Here is a 25985-nt window from a genome sequence, read left to right as displayed (position 1 = left end):
CCTTCGCTTTGTAAGACACCTCCGTTTCCTCTTTAAAGCCTCAAAGTGCCTTCAAAGTGAAACTGGCGCCTTTCATCGGTGCCCTCTGCCACCCTGCCCCTGGCTAACCGCGGCTGGGGCCACCGCTGCCCTGGCTCTGTACCCACGTCAATCTATGCCCGTATGGGATTGTTACACACACACACACCCTCCCAAAAGGGCCAGAGTCTCCAACAGGACGGTACAGAAGACAGAGGTCCTAATAAAAAGACCTACTGTCCAGTAGCAGTACAGTTGTAGCCAAACAAAGGTGGTTCACAGAGAGGGAGTTCTTTAAACCGGTGTCTGAGAGGGGAGGCCACAGGCAGAACAGAACATAGCCACCCAAACACCCACCCACCCACACTCACACACACACACCCTCGTTCACCCTGTCACTCCCTCATTCTTCAGGGGTGGAAAAAAGAAAAAAAATGCGTGTTATATTTGGAGTTCTCCAAACTAAACAGGCTCAGTGTTCCGCCGGTCCGTATCCCTGTATAATCAAGTCAGCTGGTATTTATTTTATTGGCAGCGTCGAGGCCCTTCCATGTCAAAGTGAGGGTAAGGCTCGGCTCGCAGGGCTGAAAACCACTTTAGGAAGACACACACACATACACACGGAAAAAAAGAGGCCCTTTAACAAAATGGAATGAGTTTCTCTTGGCTCGGGTTAGGAAGCCCTTGAACCATATAATAAAGCATAATTTGAACGTTTTCGTTGAGGGCGCGCAATGTAATTAAAAATAAGTTTCAGGCATAGTTCGGCGTCTCGGGTTCCAGATTCAGAATGACCTCGGCATATTTCTAACTGTAAATATAGCAGTACAAGTGGGCTCAGTCAAAAATCACTCTGGCGCGGAGACACACGAGGGGAAAGAGTCGAGGGTTCCTTTCTGTGACCAGCCTCGATGAAATACGACTATCCGGGTAGAAAGACAAACTTTAAAATTCAATCTAGGAGTATTATTGTTATTCCAAGGTAGACGAACGAGGCGAGGCGAGAGCGATCGTTGCCAGAACAGGATTCGCTGGACCGAAGCGGTCACAATCCTGAAGTTGGCACAGGTTTGGTACCCGAGGTCCCAGCGAATCAAAAGCTCCTTTATTGAGCTGGGCGTACTACCTCGCTATAACCTCCCTCTCCCTTTACACTTTGCGTGAACAGCGGGGAGAAGGCCACCAAGGGTCGTCCAAGAGGCGCTGTTGTGCTGACTACTACCCACAAAGGAGTGTGTGTTTGTGGTGCTGGAGCTCAACCCTCAAATCACCAATCATCTACCCAGGCTCCGGAAAGGAGGGGAGACGTTCCCATTGGCAGTGGATGGCCAAGTTCTCCCTAAGGGCAGACAAGGGAAGTATTGCACTATATAGGGAATAGGATGTCAGCCAATCACTACCCTAGCACCACAAAGGTAGCTTTCACAAGCCTGGGGCTGCCTCCCTGTCTCACTCACAAAGAGCCCCCATAGGCACTGACAATAACACTCTGCTTACAGACAGGATGTTTACAGTATTTAGGCTACATAAAATGTGTCTATACGTCACAAAGACACAAACAAAACATGACACAGACTAAAAATACATAAAGACCCATCCAAAGGCCTTGACGACGCTCTGTTTTCCAGAAATTACATTTACAGAATTTAAGCGGCCAAAAAGGTGTTTGTATGGCACACACCGTGGTAAACAAAACTAACTTCAAATACATAGAGATCGCGTCATAAAATACATTTTATTCATTCGCTCGCCTTCATTTCACCAGGTAAGTTCGACGCCCCATCGCACACCAAATATAAACGCCATGTCTACATTTTTCGCTTGAAAAATACAACGCAGTCATTGTCGTAATGCTGCAGAAATAGATACACACACGTTTAGTCAGGAACATACATGTGAGAGACAGACGGACAGTGTGGCTGAGTGCAGACCACAGCGACGTGGATGTGTGAGACATGTCTAGCAGTCTGAAGGTCTTTTCCAGTCAGAGGCTGAACCAGCAACCAGTCAGTCAAATATAAAACGGTCGGTGCTGCGTTGACAAAACAGCAGGTAAATGCCACTCCACCCGATTACAGAAATAGCTTTTATTGTTTCTCTATTCTGTCACTTATTTGTCTATCCCGCCGACCACCAAACCACTAGCAGTGGGGTAAGTCTCATCTCAGTCTCCTTGATTATCTGATTAAAATTAATTTGTGTTCACTACTTTCATTTATTTCCTCTCCCTTTCCTCCACATCCAATCACACCCTACCTCTTTCACAAATCGCATCTCAATCTACCCCTTACTATTCTACTCCTCTCCACTACAGGACCCCTTCATTTCCTGGCCACTAGTCTAGGCAGGGTGGAGAGCACAGGAATGAAAGAAAGAGGAGAGTGAGATGGAGAGAGAAGAGAGCGAAGGTAAGAGAGCCCGAAAATGAGAGAAAGAGAGAGCGAAGGAGAGCGAAGGAGAGCGCGAAAGTGAGAGAGAGCGAAGGAGAGCGAAGGAGAGCGCGAAAGTGAGAGAGAGCGAAGGAGAGAGAGAGCGAAGGAGAGAGAGAGAGCGAAGGAGAGAGAGAGCGAAGGAGAGAGAGAGCGAAGGAGAGAGAGAGCGAAGGAGAGAGAGAGAGCGAAGGAGAGAGAGAGCGAAGGAGAGAGAGAGAGCGAAGGAGAGAGAGAGCGAAGGAGAGAGAGAGCGAAGGAGAGAGAGAGCGAAGGAGAGAGAGAGCGAAAAGGAGAGAGAGCGAAGGAGAGAGAGAGCGTGAAAGTGCGAGAGAGGTGAGAGGAGAGAAAAAGGAGAGCGGGAGAGAAGGAGAAGAAGAGCAAGAAGAGAGGAACCTCATTGCAGAACAGTAGTCTGCACTTTGGTGCATAACTCTCACATTCCTCTCCTTCCACATCCTCCTTTCTCTCACATTCTCTAAATCTCTCCCTCGCTCTGGTATACAACTACACATTCAATTCCTTCCTTCCCAACCCTGTAAAGTGTGACAACGTAGCGATAGTGACAACTTACTTAAACTTACTTAAACACCAATAAGTGGTCAGGCTATTGTCCTACCTTTGCCTTACATGGAATGAAATACGAACTCGAAACCTCAATCAAAAACCAAAGCACCACTAACTAGGGGCTCCGTACTGTTCTGTTTTTCTAGGGGGGGTCACACACTGGAACACAGCATACTGTCTCTAACAGCGAGGTAACGCTTATCGTGAGGCCATCATCAATAGCATGTCCTCTCTGACAAACTTAAATGGCCCGAGGAATCCCGGCGAAAAACATTTATCAAGCGTGTTGTGGGCCACGGTGGTTGTTGGGTGAAATATTCTGAAATCCTGGGGCTGATCGAAGACAGATGTGCTGCTGATGGCAGGCCAGGCCTGGCTGCAGCATCGCTAGGCTAGCTAGCTAATATGTTTTCCAGCAGCTTAGCGCAGAGCGTTCTGGGATGGGCCAGTAGGGGTGTTACTGGAGCCAGGGGAGTCCTCAATGTTTGGAAGGGGTGACACACACACACACACAGTGTGTGTCCCGGGATAAATACACTACCCCCCCCCCCCCATTCATGGAGGAGACTCTCTCCATGCAGACACACTGCTGGATTTTGGTTGTGGCATTTTTGTGGCCGTTTTGTTTGTTTGCTTTGGCACCTTTCAACACCCCTCATTATCACATCTATGCAGGCAACCATTCACTTACACTACTGACTACGTACACCATTGTTCATTGTATATAGGCTACTTCAGTTATTAAATATATTTTTGTTAATCCATGATCTCTACGTTGTCTCCCTTTTGGTTACGGGCTTCGAGTCGGTTCTTGACAACACTTACAGACACGTAAACATGCAATACACACACTCAATTCATAAACAGGGTTTACACACACACTCTTTGTCCTCCCTCCCGGTCCAAGATAGCTCACTCTCCTCCCCAGACGGTGCTAACGTCTCCATCAGACACACCCTTCTATCAGCCGCATCTGGTCTCACTTTGCCTGTTTACTTGCCTGTTGTCAGTCAGTAAGGACTGTTTATAGTTCCGGCTGAGAACTAGTCAGCAATCAAACAAGATGTCCGTGTTCTGCTAAGTGCCTTTAATACCCAATAAAACACGATTGTGCGAGCGCCAACAAAGTCATAAAAAGAAAGAAAACTGTGTCTTCATAGAAGTGTGCTGACTGAGGCGTGGGGTGGAAGAATTGTTGCCTTCATAGAAGTGTGCTGACTGGGGGGGGGGTGGAAGAATTGTTGCCTTCATAGAAGTGTGCTGACTGGGGGGGGGTGGAAGAATTGTTGCCTTCATAGAAGTGTGCTGACTGAGGGGGGGGTGGAAGAATTGTTGCCTTCATAGAAGTGTGCTGACTGAGGGGGGGGTGGAAGAATTGTTGCCTTCATAGAAGTGTGCTGACTGAGGGGGGGGTGGAAGAATTGTTGCCTTCATAGAAGTGTGCTGACTGGGGGGGGGTGGAAGAATTGTTGCCTTCATAGAAGTGTGCTGACTGGGGGGGGGGGGTGGAAGAATTGTTGCCTTCATAGAAGTGTGCTGACTGAGGGGGGGTGGAAGAATTGTTGCCTTCATAGAAGTGTGCTGACTGAGGGGGGGTGGAAGAATTGTTGCCCTCATAGAAGTGTGCTGACTGAGGGGGGGTGGAAGAATTGTTGCCTTCATAGAAGTGTGCTGACTGAGGGGGGGTGGAAGAATTGTTGCCTTCATAGAAGTGTGCTGACTGAGGGGGGGTGGAAGAATTGTTGCCTTCATAGAAGTGTGCTGACTGAGGGGGGGGTGGAAGAATTGTTGCCTTCATAGAAGTGTGCTGACTGAGGGGGGGTGGAAGAATTGTTGCCTTCATAGAAGTGTGCTGACTGAGGGGGGGTGGAAGAATTGTTGCCTTCATAGAAGTGTGCTGACTGAGGGGGGGTGGAAGAAATGTTGCCTTCATAGAAGTGTGCTGACTGAGGGGGGGTGGAAGAAATGTTGCCTTCATAGAAGTGTGCTGACTGAGGGTGGGTGGGTGAAAGAAATGTTGCCTTCATAGAAGTGTGCTGAATGAGGGGGGGTAGAAGAAATGTTGCCTTCATAGAAGTGTGATGACTGAGAGGGTGGAAGAAATGTTGCCACATTGCAGCCTTGTTTAAATGGAGTCTGGGGTTTAAATTCCAGGGAGAGATGATTGGCTCCTGACTAACTAGTAACACACACACACACACCTGTGCTCAGCACAGACAGTTCTAAAAGTATTTAGTAAAAATACTAAACAGCACTAAAGCACTAGAATGCGATAGGGTAGTGACTAGCGGCATAACACCCTTCGAGGTACAACAAAGGCATATACATAGACAATTAAATAAGACACTATTGGATCTGACTGCTGCCACCAAGTGTATTTTATGCAAGTCAACAGTGTGTGGGAGTTTATTGCTTTGGTTTGCATTTCTTTGCTTTTCCCTCATCCGTGAAAAAAAAACACATTCCAAGTGTCCAAAAGCAGCTTCTTTCAGAGTGCTGCAAATCTTGCCCTCAAAAGGGAATAAGACAGTGTTGTGCATCAGCGTAAACTCACTAAGCTAGCTCCACTACCGGGGGGGCCATTTTGACACATACGGATATGATTCGTGCCGAATGACCAGATGTTGATTTCACAAACACGCGTCTCGTGCCAGGCGCTGTTATTGCAAGGTTTCACCCGAGAATTCATACAAAAATACCTTTTCTTATTAAAAGAAGAAAAAAAATGACACATTCTTGTTGTAAGACAAGAAATTCAAGCTTCCTATACCATAGCTGAGATTTACCTCGTTCCCAACTGGGTTTAGCTACTGCCCCTCCACCTGCTCCCGCCGTGTCCACCTGACTGTGTGCAAAGCAATGTGGGTAATAGCGCATGGTAACTGGACTGTTCCACTGAGGCGCACGGTACACGGCTGGTGTTTGAACAGCTGCTCAGGAGGGGGGGATACTGGCATGCACGCACCACACACACACACCTGCTGGCTTACTGCAGAGAGAGAGGTCTAGCCTAGCAGCATCTGATCCACATTACAGTGTTTCCTCAGTAGTGGGACGGCTCCAGCCCTAACCCCAGATCCAGCCCAGAGGCCTTTCAAGGCATGCCACTACCTGAGGTTCAGCTGAGGCAGCTCGCTGACAAACTGTTTGCACACAGACAGACTGCCAGGAGTGTGTGTGCATGTTTAGTGAACCTGAATTGCATGTGAAAATCAACAGTGGCGAAGCTACACACACACAGACGGCCCACCGGTAGGGTCACACGTTGTCAGCATTTTTTTCCAGTCTGCGTCTTAACGCTGCTGTTGTGATGCGTGTGGTGAAAGGTTGCAGAGTTTGCACACACGTGTGTGTGGTTGAGTGGTGTGAATCAGTATTGTTGTTTGTCACCCCCTGAAGTGTTGTGTGGTGTGTGTGTGTGTGTGTGTGTGTGTGTGTGTAGGGTTACCTGAGGTTAGTGTTCTGGCTCTGGCTCTCCATGGCCACACGGGAACCGTTTGGACTAGGACCGTTTGGACCAGGGCTGTTTGGACCAGGGGGGTTTGGACTAGGGAGGAAAAAAGGGAGCGAGAGAGCGAGAGAGAGAGCAACAAACCAACAGTGATATAAAATAGGACATAAAGATCTGACGCCATCACACAGCAGATGGATTCACTAGCAGCAGGTAGAATGCTTCCTCTGCATTTTTTGCTACCATGATATTTCACTGTGATCTAGAAAATAGGCAAACCCAGTGTTTTCAGCTACAAAAATGCATGACCCCTGAGTAGACCGTAACAGTAAAGGCCTCAGCTCGAGTCGAAGGTCACAGTCGAAGGTCACAGCCTAAACGGTGACAGCGTTTGCACTCACTTGAGGACCAGGTGGAGGTTGGCGGAGAGGCGCGGGTCGGTGAACTGCGTGGTTCGGTTGTTGTGGTCCACAAAGTAGACGCGCCCCGTTGCCGTGTTGCGGATCTCCCAGCCCGGCGGCAGAGGACCCAGCTCCTCACAGTTGACGTTGCTCAGATCCCTGGGCAGGAAAATAGGACCACAGGAGTCCGTGAACACAACTAAACCATAACCACGTCAACTCCATTGCTCACTCAACCTAGGGTGCTAAAACAACAAGGGTATAAATACAATGAGTATAACACTACAGTATTTACTACTATTATCATCATTATACTTGATTGAGTATTAATCATCTAGGTGAATGAGAGTATATGAACTTTTAGAGTGTAAAACCAGGCTTTTATAGTACGACTTGTAAACACTGTCACTACTGTTCGACGTCTTTATTCTACCAGTTAGGTAGGATTATTGAGTGCAAATTGGTCTTCCTAAGTATACAAAAATCTTTTCTCCAAGTATAAAAAAGGACATCCCAGAGGCGTGCCTAAATTCAACTCGGCAGAGTCGGATCGATCGCAAAACATCTGAGAAAACACTTTGAATAATTTTTTAAAATTCCCTATCGGTCTCTACTCCCCCGTGAACCTAACATTCTTTTCTGTTGAAACGTAAAACCCTGAAGTGGGATGTTTTAACTGTCCACTGAGGACTCGTCGTTAAAACAGTCTGCACATGCCTGGCTAAGCTGCTTCGTGACATAATAGGTGTTTAACTCATTCTGGGCCAAATGATTCAAGGTTGAATCTTAAGGACATTGAATCTCAGAAGACTTCGATATGTTCATTATTTGGGATAAATCGGTGTGTGTGTGTGTATTAGCTTATCACTGAACAAGAAGTACAGTGGAGTGTTCGATTGAACCTTTTGGGAAACAGTTAAGGAAGGTGAGGAAAGGTCAGGACACACAACCAGGGTTGTGTTCATTAAGCATCAGAAGAAAAAAAAGACTGAAATAGGGAGGTCTACCTGGACTTAACAGACATTTTAAAACGTTTTCCAAAGAATGCCTTAATGAACACGACCCAGAAGACAGACTAAAAAAAAGTCTAACAGCGAAAGGTCAATTGTCAAAGTTTCTAGTCTGTGTGAAGGAGAGAGAGCGAGAGAGGGAGTGACAGATTGTTATTATTATATGTATGGTTATTTTGACCCGTCATCATTGTTATTACTGTTCTGTTGACAATATAGATTATTATTATGTCAATATTGTAAATCTCCAAAGTAAGCTTTGGCAAATATACATTGTTACCTCATGTCAATAAAACAAATTGAATTAAGAGACACACAGACACAGAGAGAGACAGGCAGAGAAAAGCAGAGACAGGCAGAGAAAAGCAGAGACACGGACAGACACAGAGAGACACGGACAGACAGAGAGACACGGACAGACAGAGAGACACGGACAGACAGAGAGACACGGACAGACAGAGAGACACGGACAGACAGAGAGACACGGACAGACAGAGAGACACGGACAGACAGAGAGACACGGACAGACAGAGAGACACGGACAGACAGAGAGACACGGACAGACAGAGACACGGACAGAGGTGAGTGTGTGTTCATAGCATTGTGTACCTGGGCACTCGGGGGTCGTGCCATGTGCTGACGCCCGTCTGGGTGTGGAGGAAGTACACCTGGCCCTGCTGTGTGGTTCTCTGCTCTGTGGGGGGGGACACATACAGAAAGACAACACTGTGAGAAAAGCTGAGAGAATATTAAAAATGGCACACCCTTTTGTTCTTCAATTCTTTCAACTTAAAACGACACACAAATTAGTGTTTATGTTCAAAAAAATATGGACAGGACATTAGTGTAGGTGTAACCACCCGGTATGTGCACACTGACGGTGACAGGGACACCGGGGTGTGTGCCTGGTCCATGCACATGTAGTCCCTCATTCACCCCCATTAACCCTAATTTCCTTCTGATACCACACAACCACACACCTCTCACTCCCTCTGGCCTTAAGTGAGTCACCTCTGCCAAGAACACTGGGCATTTTCAGGGGCATGGATCACCGCTAGAGGTCGACCGATTAATCGGAATGCCCGGTTAATTAGGGCCGATTTCAAGTTTTCATAACAAACGGAAATTGGTATTTTTTTTTTTTACACCTTTATTTAACTAGGCAAGTCAGTTAACTTCTCTAGGGTAGGGGGCAGCAGTTGGAATTTTGGATGAAAAGCATGCCCAAATTCAACTGCCTGCTACTCGGGCCCAGAAGGTTTCTGAAAAATGAGGGAGTAAGAGCAGTCTGAATGAGTGGACCCTGCCGTGTCAGTGCTTTTCATGCTCAATCCCGAGAGCGCGCCTTTCTTGTTTACCTTTTATATTGACGTCGTTATTGTCCGGTTGAAATATTATTGATTATTTATGCTAAATAACCTGAGGATTGAATATAAACATCGTTTGACATGTTTCTATGAACTTTACGGATACAATTTGGATTTTTTTGTCTGCCTGTTTTGACTGCGTTTGAGCCTGTGGATTACTGAAGAAAACACACGAACAAAACTGAGGTTTTTGGATGTAAAGAGACTTTATTGAACAAAAGGAACATTTATTGAGTAAATGAATGTCTTCTGAGTGCAACCATATGAAGATCAAAGGTAAGGGATTCATTTTCTCTATTTCTGACTTGTGTAACTCTGTTTGTAATGATTTGTCTGCTTTCGTCATAAAGTATTTTAAAAATCTGACAGCGGTTGGATTCACAAGAAGTTCATCTTTAAACCTATGTAAAATATGTTTTGTTTATTGAATTTAATAATGAGTATTTCTGTATTTGAATTTGGCGCTCTGCAATCTCACTGGATGTTGGCCAGGTGGGACGCTAGCATTACACATACCCTAGAGAGGTTAAGAACGGCCTAGGAACGGTGGGTTAACTGCATTGTTCAGGGGCAGAACGACAGATTTACACCTTGTCAGCTCGGGGATTCAATCTTGCAACCTTCCAGTTAGTCCAACGCTCTAACCACCTGCCTTACATTACACTCCATGAGGAGCCTGCCTGTTACACGAATGCAGTAAGAAGCCAAGGTAAGTTGCTAGCTAGCATTAAACTTATCTTATGAAAAACAATCAATCATAATCACTAGTTAACTACACATGGTTGATGATATTACTAGTTTATCTAGCGTGTCCTGCGTTGCATATAATCGATGCGATGCGCATTCGCGAAAAAGGACTGTCGTTACTCCAACGTGTACCTAACCATAAACACCAATGCCTTTCTTAAAATCAATACACAGAAGTATGTATTTTTAAACCTGCATATTTAGTTAATATTGCCTGCTAACATTAATCTCTTTTAACTAGGGAAATTGTGTCACTTCTCTTGCAACAGAGTCAGGGTATATGCAGCAGTTTGGGCCCCCTGGCTCGTTGCAAACTGTGTGAAGACTATTTCTTCCTAACAAAGACAGCCAACTTCGCCAAACGGGATGATTTAACAAAAGCGCATGAGAAAAAAGCACAATCGTTGCACAACTGTACCTAACCATAAACATCAATGCCTTTAAAATCACTACACAGAATTTACCTAAAAGAAATCCAGGATAGCACGCAATATTAACCAGGTGAAATTGTGTCACTTCTCTTGCGTTCATTGCACGCAGAGTCAGGGTATATGCAGCAGTTTGGGCCGCCTGGCTCGTTGCAAACTAATTTGCCTGAATTTTACGTAATTATGATGTAACAGGAATATTTAGACTTATGGATGCCACCCGTTAGATAAAATACCTAACGGTTCCGTATTTCACTGAAAGAATAAACATTTGGTTTTCGAGATTATAGTTTCCGGATTCGACCATTTAATTACCAAAGGCTTGTATTTCTGTGTGTTATTATGTTATAATTAAGTCTATGATTTGATAGAGCAGTCTGACTGAGCGATGGTAGGCATCAGCAGGCTCGTAAGCATTCATTCAAACAGCACTTTCGTGCGTTTGCCAGCAGCTCTTCGCAATGCTTCAAGCATTGAGCTGTTTATGACTTCAAGCCTATCAACTCCAGAGATTAGGCTGGTGTAACCATTGTGAAATGGCTAGCTAGTTTGCGGGGTGTGCGCTAATAGCGTTTCAAACATCACTCGCTCTGAGACTTGGAGTAGTTGTTCCCCTTGCTCTGCATGGGTAACGCTGCTTCGAGGGTGGCTGTTGTCGATGTGTTCCTGGTTCAAGCCCAGGTAGGAGCGAGGAAAGAGACGGAAGCTATACTGTTACACTGGCAATACTAAAGTGCCTATAAGAACATCCAATAGTCAAAGGTTAATGAAATACAAATGGTATAGAGAGAAATAGTCCTATAATTGCTTTTATAACTACAACCTAAAACTTCTTACCTGGGAATATTGAAGACTCATGTTAAAAGGAACCACCAGCTTTCATATGTTGTCATGTTCTGAGCAAGGAACTGAAACGTTAGCTTTCTTACATGGCACATATTGCACTTTTACTTTCTTCTCAAACACTTTGTTTTTGCATTATTTAAACCAAATTGAACATGTTTCATTATTTATTTGAGGCTAAATTGATTTTATTGATGTATTATATTAAGTTAAAATAAGTGTTCATTCAGTATTTTTGTAATTGTCATTATTACAAAAAGAAAAAGAAAAAAGAAAATGGCTGGTTAATCGTTAATCTCCAATAATCAGTATCGGCGTTAAAAAAAATCACAATCAGTCGACCTCTAATCACCGCCATTCTAACCGAATGCCATTCATCACCACCCGTATCATTTCCTTCAGACTCTCTGGTTCAGTTCTTCTACAGAGCTCAGTGTTGAGCCTTGAGTTTATGCAGCTCAACAGAGGCCCAAGAGCTCTGCAGGAGATGTACACTGAGTGTACAAAATGTTCCATGACAGACAGACTGACCAGGTGAAGGCTCTGATCCCTTGACGTCACTTTGTGAAATCCACTTCAAAGCAGTGTAGATGAAGGGGAGGAGTCCGGTTAAAGAAGGATTTTTACAAGCCTTCAGACATGGATTGTGTATGTGTGCCATTCAGAGGGTGAATGGGCAAGACGAAAGATTGAAGCTTCTTTTAAACGGTGTACGGTAGCAGGCACACCGTTTCGTGTCAAAGAGCTGCAACGCAAGCTGGTTCTTTCACACTCAACAGTTTCCCGCGTGTGTCAAGAAGGGTCCACCACCCAAAAGACATCCAGTCAACTTGACACAACTGTGGGAAGCATTGGAGTCAACATGAGCCAGCATTCCCTGTGGAACGCTTTCGACACCTTGTCGAGTCCATGCCACAACAAATGTTTGGTATCCTATCATTTATGAACTTGCTAAGTTGTATATGAAAACAGGAGGTAGAAATAGAGGATGGGGAACTTCCACAGAACAGGGAGATTGTGGTGGCTGGTGGCCCCGGCGCTGTGAACCAGTGTATTGCTGCAGCATATCAACAATAGTGCAATACACATTCGACTGTTGACACTCAACGTGTCAATGTTATTCAGGCCAACCGCTATCACATATACAGAGAGAGAATCGGCTGGCGGACCAGACGACAAAAAAATAAAGGGAACACTAAAATAACACATCCTAGATCTGAATGAATGAAATATTCTTATTAAATACTTTTTTCTTTACATAGTTCAATGTGCTGACATCAAAATCACACAAATTATCAATGGAAATCAAATTTATCAACCCATGGAGGTCTGGATTTGGAGTCACACTCAAAATTAAAGTGGAAAACCACACTACAGGCTGATCCAACTTTGATGTAATGTCCTTAAAACAAGTCAAAATGAGGCTCAGTAGTGTGTGTGGCCTCCACATGCCTGTATGATCTCCCTACAATGCCTGGGCATGCTCCTGATGAGGTGGCGGATGGTCTCCTGAGGGAACTCCTCCCAGACCTGGACAAAAGCATCCGCCAACTCCTGGACAGTCTGTGGTGCAAGTTGGTGGATGGAGCGAGACATGATGTCCCAGATGTGCTCAATTGGATTCAGGTCTGGGGAACTGGCGGACCAGACCAAAGCATCAATGCCTTCCTCTTGCAGGAACTGCTGACACACTCCAGCCACATGAGGTCTAGCATTGTCTTGCATTAGGAGGAACCCAGGGCCAACCGCACCAGCATATGGTCTCACAAGGAGTCTGAGGATCTCATCTCAGTACCTAATGGCAGTCAGGCTACCTCTGGCGAGCAAATGGAGGGCTGTGCGGCCCCCCAAAGAAATGCCACCACACACCATGAATGACCCACCGCCAAACCGGTCATGCTGGAGGATGTTGCAGGCAGCAGAACGTTCTCCACGGCGTCTCCAGACTCTGTCACATGTGTCACATGTGCTCAGTGTGAACCTGCTTTCATCTGTGAAGAGCACAGGGCGCCAGTGGCAAATTTGCCAATCTTGGTGTTCTCTGGCAAATGCCAAACGTCCTGCACGGTGTTGGGCTGTAAGCACAACCCCCCCCTGTGGATGTCGGGCCCTCATTACACCCTCATGGAGTCTGTTTCTGACCGTTTGAGCAGACACATGCACATTTGTGGCCTGCTGGAGGTCATTTTGCATCGCTCTGGCAGTGCTCCTCCTGCTCCTCCTTGCACAAAGGCGAAGGTAGCGGTCCTGCTGCTGGGTTGTTGCCCTCCTACGGCCTCCTCCTCGTCTCCTGATGTACTGGCCTGTCTCCTGGTAGCGCCTATATGCTCTGGACACTACGCTGACAGACACAGCAAACCTTCTTGCCACAGCTCTCATTGATGTGCCTTCCTGGATGAGCTGCACTACCTGAGCCACTTGTGTGGGTTGTAGACTCCGTCTCATGCTACCACTAGAGTGAAAGCACCGCCAGCATTCAAAAGTGACCAAAACATCAGCCAGGAAGCATAGGAACCTAGAAGTGGTCTGTGGTCACCACCTGCAGAACCACTCCTTTATTGGGAGTGTCTTGCTAATTGCCTATCATTTCCATCTGTTGTCTATTCCATTTGCACAACAGCATGTGAAATTTATTGTCAATCAGTGTTGCTTCCTAAGTGGACAGTTTGATTTCACAGAAGTGTGATTGACTTGGAGTTACATTGTGTTGTTTAAGTGTTCCCTTCATTTTTTTGAGCAGTGTACATAAATTAACTGTGTGTTGGTCTCCGGCTGTAAAAGTCTAAACTGGTCCAACACTGTGTGCACGGGATGCTCGAAATAGCTGCACTCCATAGCAACAGCCTAGCAACCACCAGCCTGTATTACTTAAATGTTATTGCATAATGTATGAAATACATTCCATCTGCATGTATAATGTATACAAGACAGAGGCTGTACAGAGGGAACAATAATAATATCTGACGTGTCGAGAAGGGCAGACGTGGTGGTTGATCAGAAACACACAAATGAAAACCAGTTCCCCTCGAACGCACCCTTTCCTGTCCTCCAAATGAGGGAAATGCTCTCTCCCTTCCCCACAAGCACTCTTGCTCTCCTCCTCTTGGGCTCACTCTCTCATTCTCTCACCCCCCCCCCCACAACCTTCCTCTCTCAGTCTCTCCTTTGTGGGAATATCACTCGGCACTGCGAGAACACTTGAGCGCTGGGAAGTGTTGGCAAACATGGGGAAGTGAGGAGAAGAGGGGCGAGGAGAGAAGAGGGGCCTTGAAAACAGCCTGCGCTGACTGCAGCTGTTGTGATGTGGTGCTGTGGGAAGAGGGAAGCCAAGAGAGGGAGGGAGGGAGCTGAGAAAAGTAAGGAGGGACAGAGGGATCTAGAGAGACACAGAGGGGTAAAGGCTGTGGTTGTAGTAGCAGGGAGATTGTTGTACTACCCTCTCAAAGGCTGATAACAAAGCCATGTATACCCTGGTATTACCCTGCTACATGGATACTGCAAGCTCCATTCATTCCTTTCACTGATAATTACAGAGTGTGTGTTCATGTGTGCGTACTTGTGTGTGTGTGACTATCTCTGAGTCAGGTCAGTTGAGGTGTGTTTATGTAAGCATGTGACTGTGCTTACAGAAGCCTTTAGCACATCATGCTAGCTGAGTGAGCGAGTGTCTCTCTCTCTCTCTCTCTCCTCGATAATGAGTAACTACACACATATTCCTTAGGTAGATCAGGCAGAGGGTGTTGTGTATCTGACTGCACCCCTGTCCTCTCCATATCCCTTTGGTAGGTCATGCGGCTTTGTAGGCTTGTGTATGTGCTTCTGTAACCACATCACCTGACCACCATATTCCCTCAGGTAGGTCAGGCAGTGTGGAAAATGAGTGTGTATACATTAGTTATGTGACTGTGTGTGTGTGTTAGTGTATATTTTTGTATGCCCGGTATGTCGGTTTTGTTGATGTTGTGCGTCTCACCGTATCCCTCGGGCAGGTCCGGCGGGGTGTGGAGGTGGGTCCTGCTCATGTAGTTCCTGTGTCTCTGGGAGCGGACGCGTCTCTCCTGGACCCGCGCGTCACTGCCACTGCTGGGCAGCACACCGATGGCCGCCCCGTTGGGTGTCATGACCGGAGTGTTCTCATCCACCACGCAGCTGAGAGGCCGCCCGGAGGGGCTGGAGTACTCAGACGCCGGCCTGGAAAGGAAGGGGGGGGGGGGGGAGACAAAGGTTGAGACAAGATCTAAGAAAGTGTGCACATTTGACGGGGTATTGGTTTGTGTGTGTGTGTGTGTGTGTGTAAACGTGTGATGGCGTCAGACTGGGTTTGTCCCCCTGCCTGTGTGTGTCTTAGTGGCAGTCTAGTCCATGAGAGTGGCAGGAAAGCAACTGATAAGATGACTGGTCAAAGGGAGGAAGAAAAGGAGAGGAGACGAGAGGGAGCCCCCCCCCGTCCCCATCCACTGCCCCAGACCACTTTGTCTGGCCATCCAGGGCCACTGATGCCTTGGTTATCTCCTTGGACAAACCCCCCACCCCTGCCTCACCCACCTCCTCTCCCCTAACCCAATCCCACAGCACACTACTCCCCAGCCAGCTTAAAGAAAAATAGGAAGGCCAGCTCCAGAGGGGTCATTTATTTGTTTGCTTACTTCCTTTATCGGCTCCACTGATACGGGGGCCATGTAAGGAAGGCGACAGTTGTTCCAGGAGAGAAGGTGGGCCAGGCCAAACCTGGCTGGCCCTATTTATGGGACTGAGCCTTTCAGGAAATTGATAGGAACTCACTCATTAGGCTGCCCGGTAACTGGTTTGTTTCCCTTTTCCAATAGTGCATGGACGGCAAGGCACAATATACTACTAGACAAGCTTGATTTGCATGGGGAGGTTGTAGTTGTGGCATATAAGCAACTGTTTCCCTTAGGACTTAGTTGGAGAGGTTGGGTGCCCTTTTAAAGGGCAACATAAGGAAGACATACTAATAAACAGGCCAGAGGTGAAGAGGGAGGTTGATGATGTGTTGTATAAGAATGTCTGGACTGTTTCCGTAAATTACAGATTATGGATCTGATCTTTGGTACTCAGTGTGTGAAGAAACGGTCTGCTGGATGTTGGCAGCCCTCCAGGGTCAGTAGCTTCCAAGGGAGATTCTATCCGGCGCAAAGGTGTGTGTGTGTGTTGACGTACCGGGTGGGCCTCTCCCATTGCGTGGTGCGTGTGATGTGGTTAAGGTACTGGATCCGACCAGAGGCTGTTCTCCGCTCCTCCCAGCTGATACAGACACACAGGAAGACAGACACAGTGAGCAACAGACCAAGGAACAAGTATTTCCATATGCATTAGAATGGTTTTTTATCCAACCAGATACAATATGCCCCTATTCCAACCAGATTCAGATCAACCTTCAAGCTAAACCTTATACAATACAAAAATAACTCTCTACATAAGAAAACGATTTAATAGCTGATTTATGCTTGATCCGGCAATGCGGTCCGGAGGCTCCGCATGAAGGGTGTGACGCAATTACAGAGCCTCCGGAGGCTTGCAGAATCCAAATCGAGCCCCTCAAATTTTCTAGCAACACAGAGCGTTCCATATAACTTTGACATGACTGGTTGATGGATAGGTGGGGGCAGGATGTCCTGTATAAACACAAACCCACTTCATTGACAACAGTTCTGCTCAACAGCTCCGCTACACGAAATGACATAAGTATGAATGCCCTGACTTAAAATGCTGTACGTTCGATGGAGACGCTGGATTGGCCACGCAGAGCCTCTCTCATTGGATACACGCAAACTAGAACATAATGTAGTTGTAGTCAAAAGAAACATCCGGAGGCCTTACCCGTCAGGTAAATCATTATCAAACAGACGGCTGCAGTCCACCACGGGGCCTCCTGTGCCGATACGGTCTCTGGACTGTAGACTCACTGGAGACAACAGCAGCAGTTAGTTAGACCAATATCATGCAATGCTGTATAAGGCCATGAGAATGAGATTATCCTAACCGTAACCTGACCAAGGGAAACTGTCGACCCTAGTTGAACTGGGGCTCAGAGTTCTTCCTGGTCAAGTCACAGTCTGGAAAAGATCTCCAACACTACAAGCAGTGGATGGTGAGGTAAACCCAGAGTACTGAGACACCGGATCCAGAGAGCCCCGTCTGTGTTGTGCAAACAAACTCCGTGGAAACCTATGAGGTCAAAGGTGGTTTTACTTAGAAAAAAGACGACGAGCTACTCAGACAGACATGGCTTTCCTTTCAGACAGTCCGATGATGGTGACAAAACATCCACCAGACCTGCGGTTGTGTCAGACAGAACCACACGTCTCGGACCAAAGTGTGTTTTTGTGTGTGTGCGTGCTTGCTTGTGTGGGTGTGCGCGTGTGTGGAGTTGTGTGTGTGTGTGTGTGTGTGTGTGTGTGTGTACTTGTGTGCGGTCCACAGCATTGCACAGATCTACTAACCAACGATCTGGCCTCTCACTGTGTCATTGTCATTGGGGCCCAGCTTGTTCAGGTCCAGCCTCTGATCTGTGGGTTTAGAAGAGAACAATATCCATGAGCAAAGAATAACTTATCAAAGCTTTATTTTTTCCCCCAAGGGAATTTATAAAGCTAAAAGGAATTATATCTGTCTGGCCTTAGTATTGAGTAAAGACAAGACAAACACTTCTATTACAATACCGCTATGTCATCACCACAAGAGGAACACAAAACTACCCTGCATCCCAATGCGGGCTTGCCTCTGAAGCTAAGCAAGGTTGGTCCCTGGATGGGAGACCAGATGCTGCTGGAAGTGGTGTTGGAGGGACAGTAGGAGGCACTCTTTCCTCTGGTCTAAAAAAAGAAAAAGATCCCAGGGCTGCCCTGTGTAGGGTGCCATCTTTCGGAGGGATGCTAAAACGGGTGTCCTGACTCTCTGTGGTCACTAAAAATCCCATGGCACTTATCGTAAGAGTAGGGGTGTTAACCCCGGTGTCCTGGCTAAATTCCCAATCAGGCCCTCATACCATCATGGTCACCTAATGATCCCCAGCTTCCAATTGGCTCATTCATCCCGCCTCCTCTACCCTGTAACGATTCCCCAGGCCATTGTTGTAAATCAGAACAGGTTCTCAGTCAACTTACCTGGTAAAATAAGTGTCAAAACAAATATACCCTCATACAACATACCACTTTGCCTTCAAAACAAGAAGTGAAGAAAACTAATACCCTGGACAACAAGAGAAATATTAAAAGATGAAGACAGAGTCAGAAAACAACATCAAATCTGCCTATGAACAAGACCGTCGGCCAATGGAAGGAGGCCTACACTAGTAAAGGGATCTCCATTTCACAGTGCAGGTTAAGACCTGATCCCAAATCAGCCATAGCTGCTCTCCCTCTACTCATCCTAAAACATCCTAGACATATATGTCAGCTCCTATTAGATAACTCTTTGGTCTGGGGGAGCAGAAAGTGAGAGTACACCCTAGGTTGTTTCCAGACTGGTTGGGGGTGTAGTGAGACTATCCGCTCCCCGGTGTCTTCCTGACAGACAGCATTGAGGATCTGTTCCGGATACGTGTCCAGACTAAACAGGGACAGTCTAGGGGTTACAAGGTTGGAATAGTAAGCAGATTTCAGGAGGGAAAAAAAGGGAAAAAAGAAGAGACTAAGTGAAACTGGATCCTGGCCCTGCAAACATCTGAGGTGCAGGGGGGGGGGGGGGGCTCAGACGAAAGGAAAGAGCGGGGGAATACAAAGGGTACGGGAACCAAAACGACCACAAAGACAGGACACTGTCTACACAACATACGTAGGCTTAATTACCAGTGTATCAACAGTATACGTCTCTCTGTATACAAGTCTTGCCACCCAGACAGTACATAGACGATACTAGAGTGACTGATCCATGTATACATTCTATACATTACTGTCCACCATCACAGATGCACCAAAACCAATTTAAATAAACTATGGGGCAAAAAGACAACAAAAAAAAAGGAGAGAATCCAGAGACTTGTAACTAGGACAAAGGTTTGTGTCAGTGTGTGATGCTACAGTAATTTACAGGAAGTTGTAGAGCTGTACCGGGCCAGACTGTTAGGAAATGGCGCGGCAGCAGAAGAAGAGGCCCCTAGAGAATGTGGTGTCTGGACCACAGACAGGCGGGGGGGCTTGCGACAGCCTGTCTCCCTAGTTGTCCACATCAGCAGCATCTATCCATACTGACTGGCTTCAGTGCCACACTGTCTGACTGACAATTTCTAGAGGACTCTCATTGTCACAGCCAGTTATGGCTCCAATTCGAGGGGAGAAAACCGCTGAGTGTTATAGATAGATATACATATATACTATAGACGGAGGGTGAGGAAGGTAGGGCAGTTAGATGTACAGATATTGCCTATGCTATGATGTAGGCCTATACTGTAAGTGGAGCCAGCTTGTTTAACAGCCTAGCTAGCATCTTTAACTGTTATAGCTTGGCCGAAAAGAGAAATGCTCTATACCTACGGTTGTTCACTGTGAATGCTATCAGTCGGGATGGGACCCAGTCTGAACGCAGCAGCTAACGGCTAACAAGCCAGGTAAAACAGAGGAAAGAGACTTTCCAGTAAGTACTCATAATGAAGCAGTCACTGCAAGAGTAGAAAAGGGAGACGGCACGTCTACTTCACATACAGTTAAGTCTGTGTCTGAAGAGACAGCAGGACGTGTGTGTTTTCCCTTCACGCTACAGAGGTGGAAACCCCGGGGAGTGTGTTTGAGCTGGCAGCGCCAGGCGTGGGCCAGACTCCCAACTCCCAGGAGCCCCCTATCCCGCTCTCGATGGCGTCCGTCTCACCAGGCCAGGCAGCGCCAACATGCTCCGGGCTCTAGCCAGCCAGACTGGCACCTGATACCCAGAGAGGGAGCGGGCAGAGCGGGGCAGCGACAGTGCCAGCCTCCCAGATGGTCGTCAATCAATAAGGTTTAATGGCAGGTGTGTGTGTGTGTGTGTAATAGGGCCTTCTAGGTAGTGGGGCAGGACAGAAGCCTGTCTTGTCTTTGATGTGGTCTATAAATCAGATCATGCGTTGCGTAATAGGAGTGGAATAATGATGAATAGAGGGGGGAATGTGTGTCTGGGTTTGAGTAATCGTTGGGAGTTTTTTTTGTTGCTGTCTCACACCATACTGAGACCACCTCCAGACAGACACACATTCACTTTTGCTAAAAAAAATCAAAATAAATGATTGCTCTAATACATGCTTGAACGCGTGCGCACACACACACACACACACACACACTTACAGCCGGTGTCTTTGAGGCGGTTGATGGCGTTGGAGAGAAGGCGTACACAGCCCAGGAAGCCGGCCCCCTGCTTCTTGTGAATCTTCTTGTGGTTCCACACACTGATGGTGATGGAGTCAGACTTCCCAATGTACCTGTGGAGGGCAAAGAGAGAGTGACACATTCCCTTTGATATATGTCACCAAATACACAACATCAGACCAACTGATGTGAGTGAGAGAGCGAGAGAATGTGAGCGAGCTAGTCTCTTTAATATGCATCATTTAAGATCTTTAAATGCATCGCTTACAACACTGAGTGGCTCTGTCCGTCTCATCACTGTGCTTTTGGAGTGCTGAGTCATTATCCCAAGGTAAGAGCGAAGCAATTTTAATTATTTTTTATTTTATTTCACCAGGTAGGCTAGTTGAGAACAAGTTCTCATTTACAACTGCGACCTGGCCAAGATAAAGCAAAGCAGTGTGACACAAACAACAGAGTTACACATGGAATAAACAAGCGAATAACACAATAGAAAAAAAAGAACGTCTATATACAATGTGTGCAAATGGCATGAGGAGGCAAGGCAATAAATAGGCCATAGTAGCAAAGTAATTACAATTTAGCAAATTAACACTGGAGTGATAAATGAGCAGATGGTGATGTGCAAGTAGAAATACTAGTGTGCAAAAGAGCAGAAAAGTAAATAAAAACAATATGGGTATGAGGTAGGTAGATTGGGTGGGCTATTTACAGATGGACTATGTACAGCTGCAGCGATCGGTTAGCTGCTCAGATAGCCGATGTTTAAAGTTAATGAGGGAAATAGAAGTCTCCAGCTTCAGGGATTTTTGCAATTCGTTCCAGTCATTGGCAGCAGAGAACTGGAAGGGAGATGTCATACGTACATGTCATACACACCGAAGAGGATGACCCACTAAAGAAACAAGTGTGTACACAAAGTCACATCACAGAATGTACGGATGGGGTTCTGAGGTCTAAGTGACTCTGATTACAGTGTGCTAACTGTCCACGATGATGAAGCTGCTTGTCTGGCTATAAGGTCAGCCTAGTCATCATGAATCAGACAGGAGAACCCCTCGTCTCCCCTCTCTCTCCTGCACCACAGTCCGCCAGACAGACAGCACTTACAGTAACACACACCGACTGGTCTAATTACAGCTTACCCAACTCAGCCCTCTTCCATGGGTACATATATATCATGAAGAGAAAGATTTCCAGGAGAAGGGTTTCCCAGAGCGCACGTAGAAAATGCACATGGCCCATAACTGTTATAGGGAGAGGGAAGAGGTCGTCTAGTCAGTTTTCACATCTGCTCACCTCACAGTGTCTCCTTTTGTCAAAAGACAAGTCTGCTCAAATATCTGATACTAATATTACTGGCAACTGATGTCTGTGGACATAATAAATGCTTCCATAGAGGCGTATGTCTTTTTGCATTGTTCAGTCTTTAAAAGGAGTGATGGACAGAAATGAAATGAAACTTTAATCTAAGCTGGGGTTTTTTTTCTCATATTAAAAGCCTTGCATTGTGGTTTGAAATTTCCGCCTGCTGTCTGATCTAGATCCGGATAAAGGCTTCAAACTAAGCCAAGTTGCTCCACCTCTACACTGTGGTGGTAATGTATGGGCCAACAACATGATTTGGAGTTTGTGTGTGTGTTGCAAACCCAGGCTGCGTTTAAGGGGAAATGAGAGAGCAGACCAGACAGTGACCTAGCGTCTGAGGCTTTGAAAATGAGGACAGGTAAACACAATTTCCTCAGTCAAAATGACTTGAGGAAGACACACGTGTACACACACACAGTCATAAACACACGTTCACACACAGGTGCGTGCACACACACGCATTTGTGGAACCATGTGCAGTCTGGCTTTGCAGGTAGAGCCGGTGATTAGAACAGTGCTTACCGCAGCAAATTAAGGAGGAGAAAAAAACCACAGAGAGAGAGAGAGCGAGAGAGACCCAAACCAACTTGTCCGTGCATATGGCTAAGTATAGCTATATGATCACACCACAGTATGAGGTAAGTATTACTTTTTGAGCCTCAGTCTAGCTAGTCTGAAGAGATTTTCATTGTAAGTATCACAGATCTTGGATCAGTTTTCTATCCCTTACCTCAACCATTAGGATGGAACACTCAACACTGGCCTTAGATCAGTTTATAGGCTGATGACGCAACAAGTTAGCCAATTTACTGGTTTGTGACTAATGGTGACTGGTGAGCTGGGGTGGCACAATGGGAGACATCTAGTAATGCCAGTGGGTGCCCAGTCATGCCGGTCTGACAGCTCAGACTGGGTTAAAAGTAATGAGGCTAGATATAGACATCTAGACTAATCAACGGCCCAGACAGACTGGCAGACGACACGGTCACACTTCCTCCCTTGACGGCTGGCGAGACCAGCTCTGCCTTCTGGGATATGACAGCACGGCCGGCCACCTGCTCTGGGTTTCCTGGGCCGAGAGGGACGAGTGATTAGGGAACCGGGGAGGAGTCTGGTGAGGAGGATAGCGTGGTTGGTGCAGTGAGAGAAGGAGTGGGAATGGGTTTTCACCAATCAAGGCCTCTGAAAAACACAACCGTCAGTCATATCAATTGGCTTTCTCTATAGAAATATGAGATACCACCTACTGTATAAAACTGATCAAGGGCTCTAACATACAGTATGAAGCTAAAATGGGTCACGTCTACACCCAGATTGGTTCCTACAGAGGGCAGCGAGAGCGCTTACGGGCCTTGTGCTCTAAAACAACCCCTTCACTATTCGTGACGTCTCTAGCGTGCCTAAGGGATATACAGTGCATTAGCATCCCATTAGCATCCCATTGGGAGCCACATGACCTGGCGCTCTTATGCAGCCTGCCCTGCTGCAGGCGCTGACGCAGCGAATATGAAAACAGAGAGGGGCAGAATGTATGCTCCTCAAGCTCCAAACACGGTCTGAACTTATACATGTTTTGACTGCTCTCTCTTTTCGGGTTTAATGGCCTCTGTCTGCAAACGTATAGCTACATAAGTTACGCAATAATTGCAAACTCACTGACTGTATTAGTGAAACCTGCACCGACAATGCTCAGGCTGAGTTTTCCAGTACACAAGCACTAGTGGTTGTATGTCACACACTCCTTGACTGTGTCCTATTTCTTGAAAGTGTACACTCATACCCTCTACCCAATGCATTTCAAACAAAAAGCATTGGATTGGTGTATTTCGTACACCAGTACAGTCCCTTCCATGAATATGCACGGCGAATGAAGAACGTATTCTGCTGTAACGGTCTGTAGTCCAGAGGGGGTTAGACTACACTACAGTAGCAGACCCACAGAGAGTGGGCTGCTGGGTTGCCTGTGTGCTGAGCACTTAGCTTGGCCTGGTGTGGAAGAGGGAGGTGTGGAGAGCAGTGGCAACCTGCCAGCCAACAGGCTGAGGCTGAAGGCTCCATCTGTGGCTGTGCTTCTTGGCATGTCAGCCATTTCCTGTGACAGAGCCCTGGGGTCACTGGCAGGGGAGACTCCCTCGGGACCAGTGGAGAGGAGAGTGTTTGAAGACAAGCATGGGGTGGGTGGGGTGGGGGGGAAACAGGTGTGTAAGCACACACACAAGCATGCAAACACACAGCGAGAGACATCTACATGTGCGCGCAAAGCTAGCAAATAGGTCTTCCCGCTACAGTGCCCAACTTAATGACATTTTTCATTTTTGTCTTTCTTGGGGACCTAATTGATGATGTAACCCACATTCCCTGTATGATTCAATCTGTGCATAGTGTTTTGGTGCCAAGACACCCACATCTCTGCATAGTTTCCCAATGCTTTTTGTAACGCACACACCCGTCTCTCCCCATGTCTAGCTTTCTCTCCTCTTCTCCCGCCCTCTACATCCCTCTCTTCCCCCTCCTGTAACTCACTGCCAGTAGGTCCTTTGGGTCCTGTGGCGATTATTCCCAAGAAGAGCACGTAAAGCTTGCTGCTCAACATTCACAACACATGGCTCATTTCATTCGGACAGTCCCAATGGTTAGACTAGAGTTGCGTCAAATGGCACCCTCTTCACTATATTGTGCACTACTTGGTCAAAAGTAGTGCACTACATAGGAAATAGGGTGCCATTTCGGACTAGCCTTAGAGTGAGCGTGCAGCAGCCCAGTCAAAAGGCCTCAAATGGTTTATGGTGGGTGTTCCTGCACATTAGCACGGGAAGGGAGGGTAACCTGCTGCATTCCTCGCACGCTTATCATAGTAGCGCATGGAGATCGGAGACGCCACAGCTTAGTCAATGAAACCAGAACAGTGTGACAATTTTGAAAACCATAGACAACAAGAATGTGCTAACAAATGTCTGTGGTTCTTTGGCATCCATTTTAGGAAGTGGTTTCTTCAGGAGTTGACAGCGAGTTTCACCAAATCCAGACCCTAGTCCCTTACTTTCTTAAGTCTCACACACCAGACGTTCTCCCTGGGGACGAGGTTATGCTACTACTGCGTACTAGGCATTATTGTAGATCAGAAAGGATAAATTGCAAAGGCAAACTGGAACTAGAAAGACATGGTGAAACAAGGGTTTATTGGTCTAAGGTGGTCCCCCAGTCTAGAGACTTCCCTGGTGACTTACAGGTCGTAATGTTGGTTCCACTTGGGGTCCAGCGTGTTCCTTACGGTGTCTGTGGAGTGGCATTGCCCCGAGCCGTCCACCACCACTTTGGCAAAGGGGTCAGGCAGCCCTGTGGAGGAGGAGCCAAAATGGAGGATTGTATTCACAACTGTGGATGGCATAGAAACAATGGAGTCAATGGAACTACATTCACAGTATGGTTCATTTATCTAGAATGGAAAATAAATGTTTATATGAAATGGAGATTTTATGTTGCAATTGGAGACAAAATGGAGGATGTATGCCTGAATGAGTTGAGGTAACTGTATTCACAAGCTGATGACATTGAAACAAATGACTATCAGACATAGATAAATTCACAAAATAATATTAATTAACATGAAGATATGTTCTAGCTGAAATTGGATACAAACATGAGCTGGCGCACACCCAGAGAAAAGTATTTTAAGTAGAGGTGCTGACTAACAGTGAATAAACTATAAGCTATAAAGATAGAGTCGCACAACTCTATATATAAACTCCCAGTAAATTGGGTAAATCAACGCTTTGGCATCGCTGTGCCTTCGTCAAAATGATAGCGGTTGTATTTGAATACAGTTCAATAGAAACTGAGTCATAAGGTGGCATACAAAACATTCATTGTCAATGGACCTTTATTTCACTTATTCATTTAGATTATATATAGGAAATATTGTGTGTAGTTGAGCAAGCAGCTCAGAAGCATGTCGTTCCACGGCAGTCTATTATAGTCTTTGAAAATCTGATAAGGGACGGTACACACACACACACACGATCAACATATCCCACCTGTTTCATGTATAGTTTAAAGATTT

The 25985-nt window shown here is 46.4% G+C and overlaps 1 protein-coding gene across 4 annotated transcripts in view; it reads right to left on the bottom strand.

Moving 5' to 3' along the window:
* Positions 1-25985, bottom strand: part of LOC109865717 (E3 ubiquitin-protein ligase SMURF2) — a 76577-nt gene that overhangs the window by 18149 nt on the left and 32443 nt on the right. For 2 of the 4 annotated variants that reach the window (XM_020454103.2, XM_020454104.2), the window contains exons 3-11: positions 25153-25261; positions 20537-20670; positions 17726-17791; positions 17103-17187; positions 16443-16526; positions 15235-15452; positions 8486-8570; positions 6867-7025; positions 6463-6561 (exon numbers count right to left, since the gene is read on the bottom strand). In XM_020454103.2, coding sequence (XP_020309692.1) covers positions 6463-6561; positions 6867-7025; positions 8486-8570; positions 15235-15452; positions 16443-16526; positions 17103-17187; positions 17726-17791; positions 20537-20670; positions 25153-25261 — 1039 coding nt within the window. Of the gene's footprint in view, positions 1-6462; positions 6562-6866; positions 7026-8485; positions 8571-15234; positions 15453-16442; positions 16527-17102; positions 17188-17725; positions 17792-20536; positions 20671-25152; positions 25301-25985 lie in introns of all 4 variants that reach the window. The other 2 variants (XM_020454102.2, XM_020454101.2) reach the window with 1 other exon arrangement.

Source organism: Oncorhynchus kisutch, linkage group LG20 (assembly GCF_002021735.2).
Source record: "Oncorhynchus kisutch isolate 150728-3 linkage group LG20, Okis_V2, whole genome shotgun sequence".
NCBI classification, from domain to species: domain Eukaryota; kingdom Metazoa; phylum Chordata; class Actinopteri; order Salmoniformes; family Salmonidae; genus Oncorhynchus; species Oncorhynchus kisutch.
Note: the sequence above shows the minus strand (reverse complement) of the source record. Positions and strands in the feature narration are given on the sequence as shown.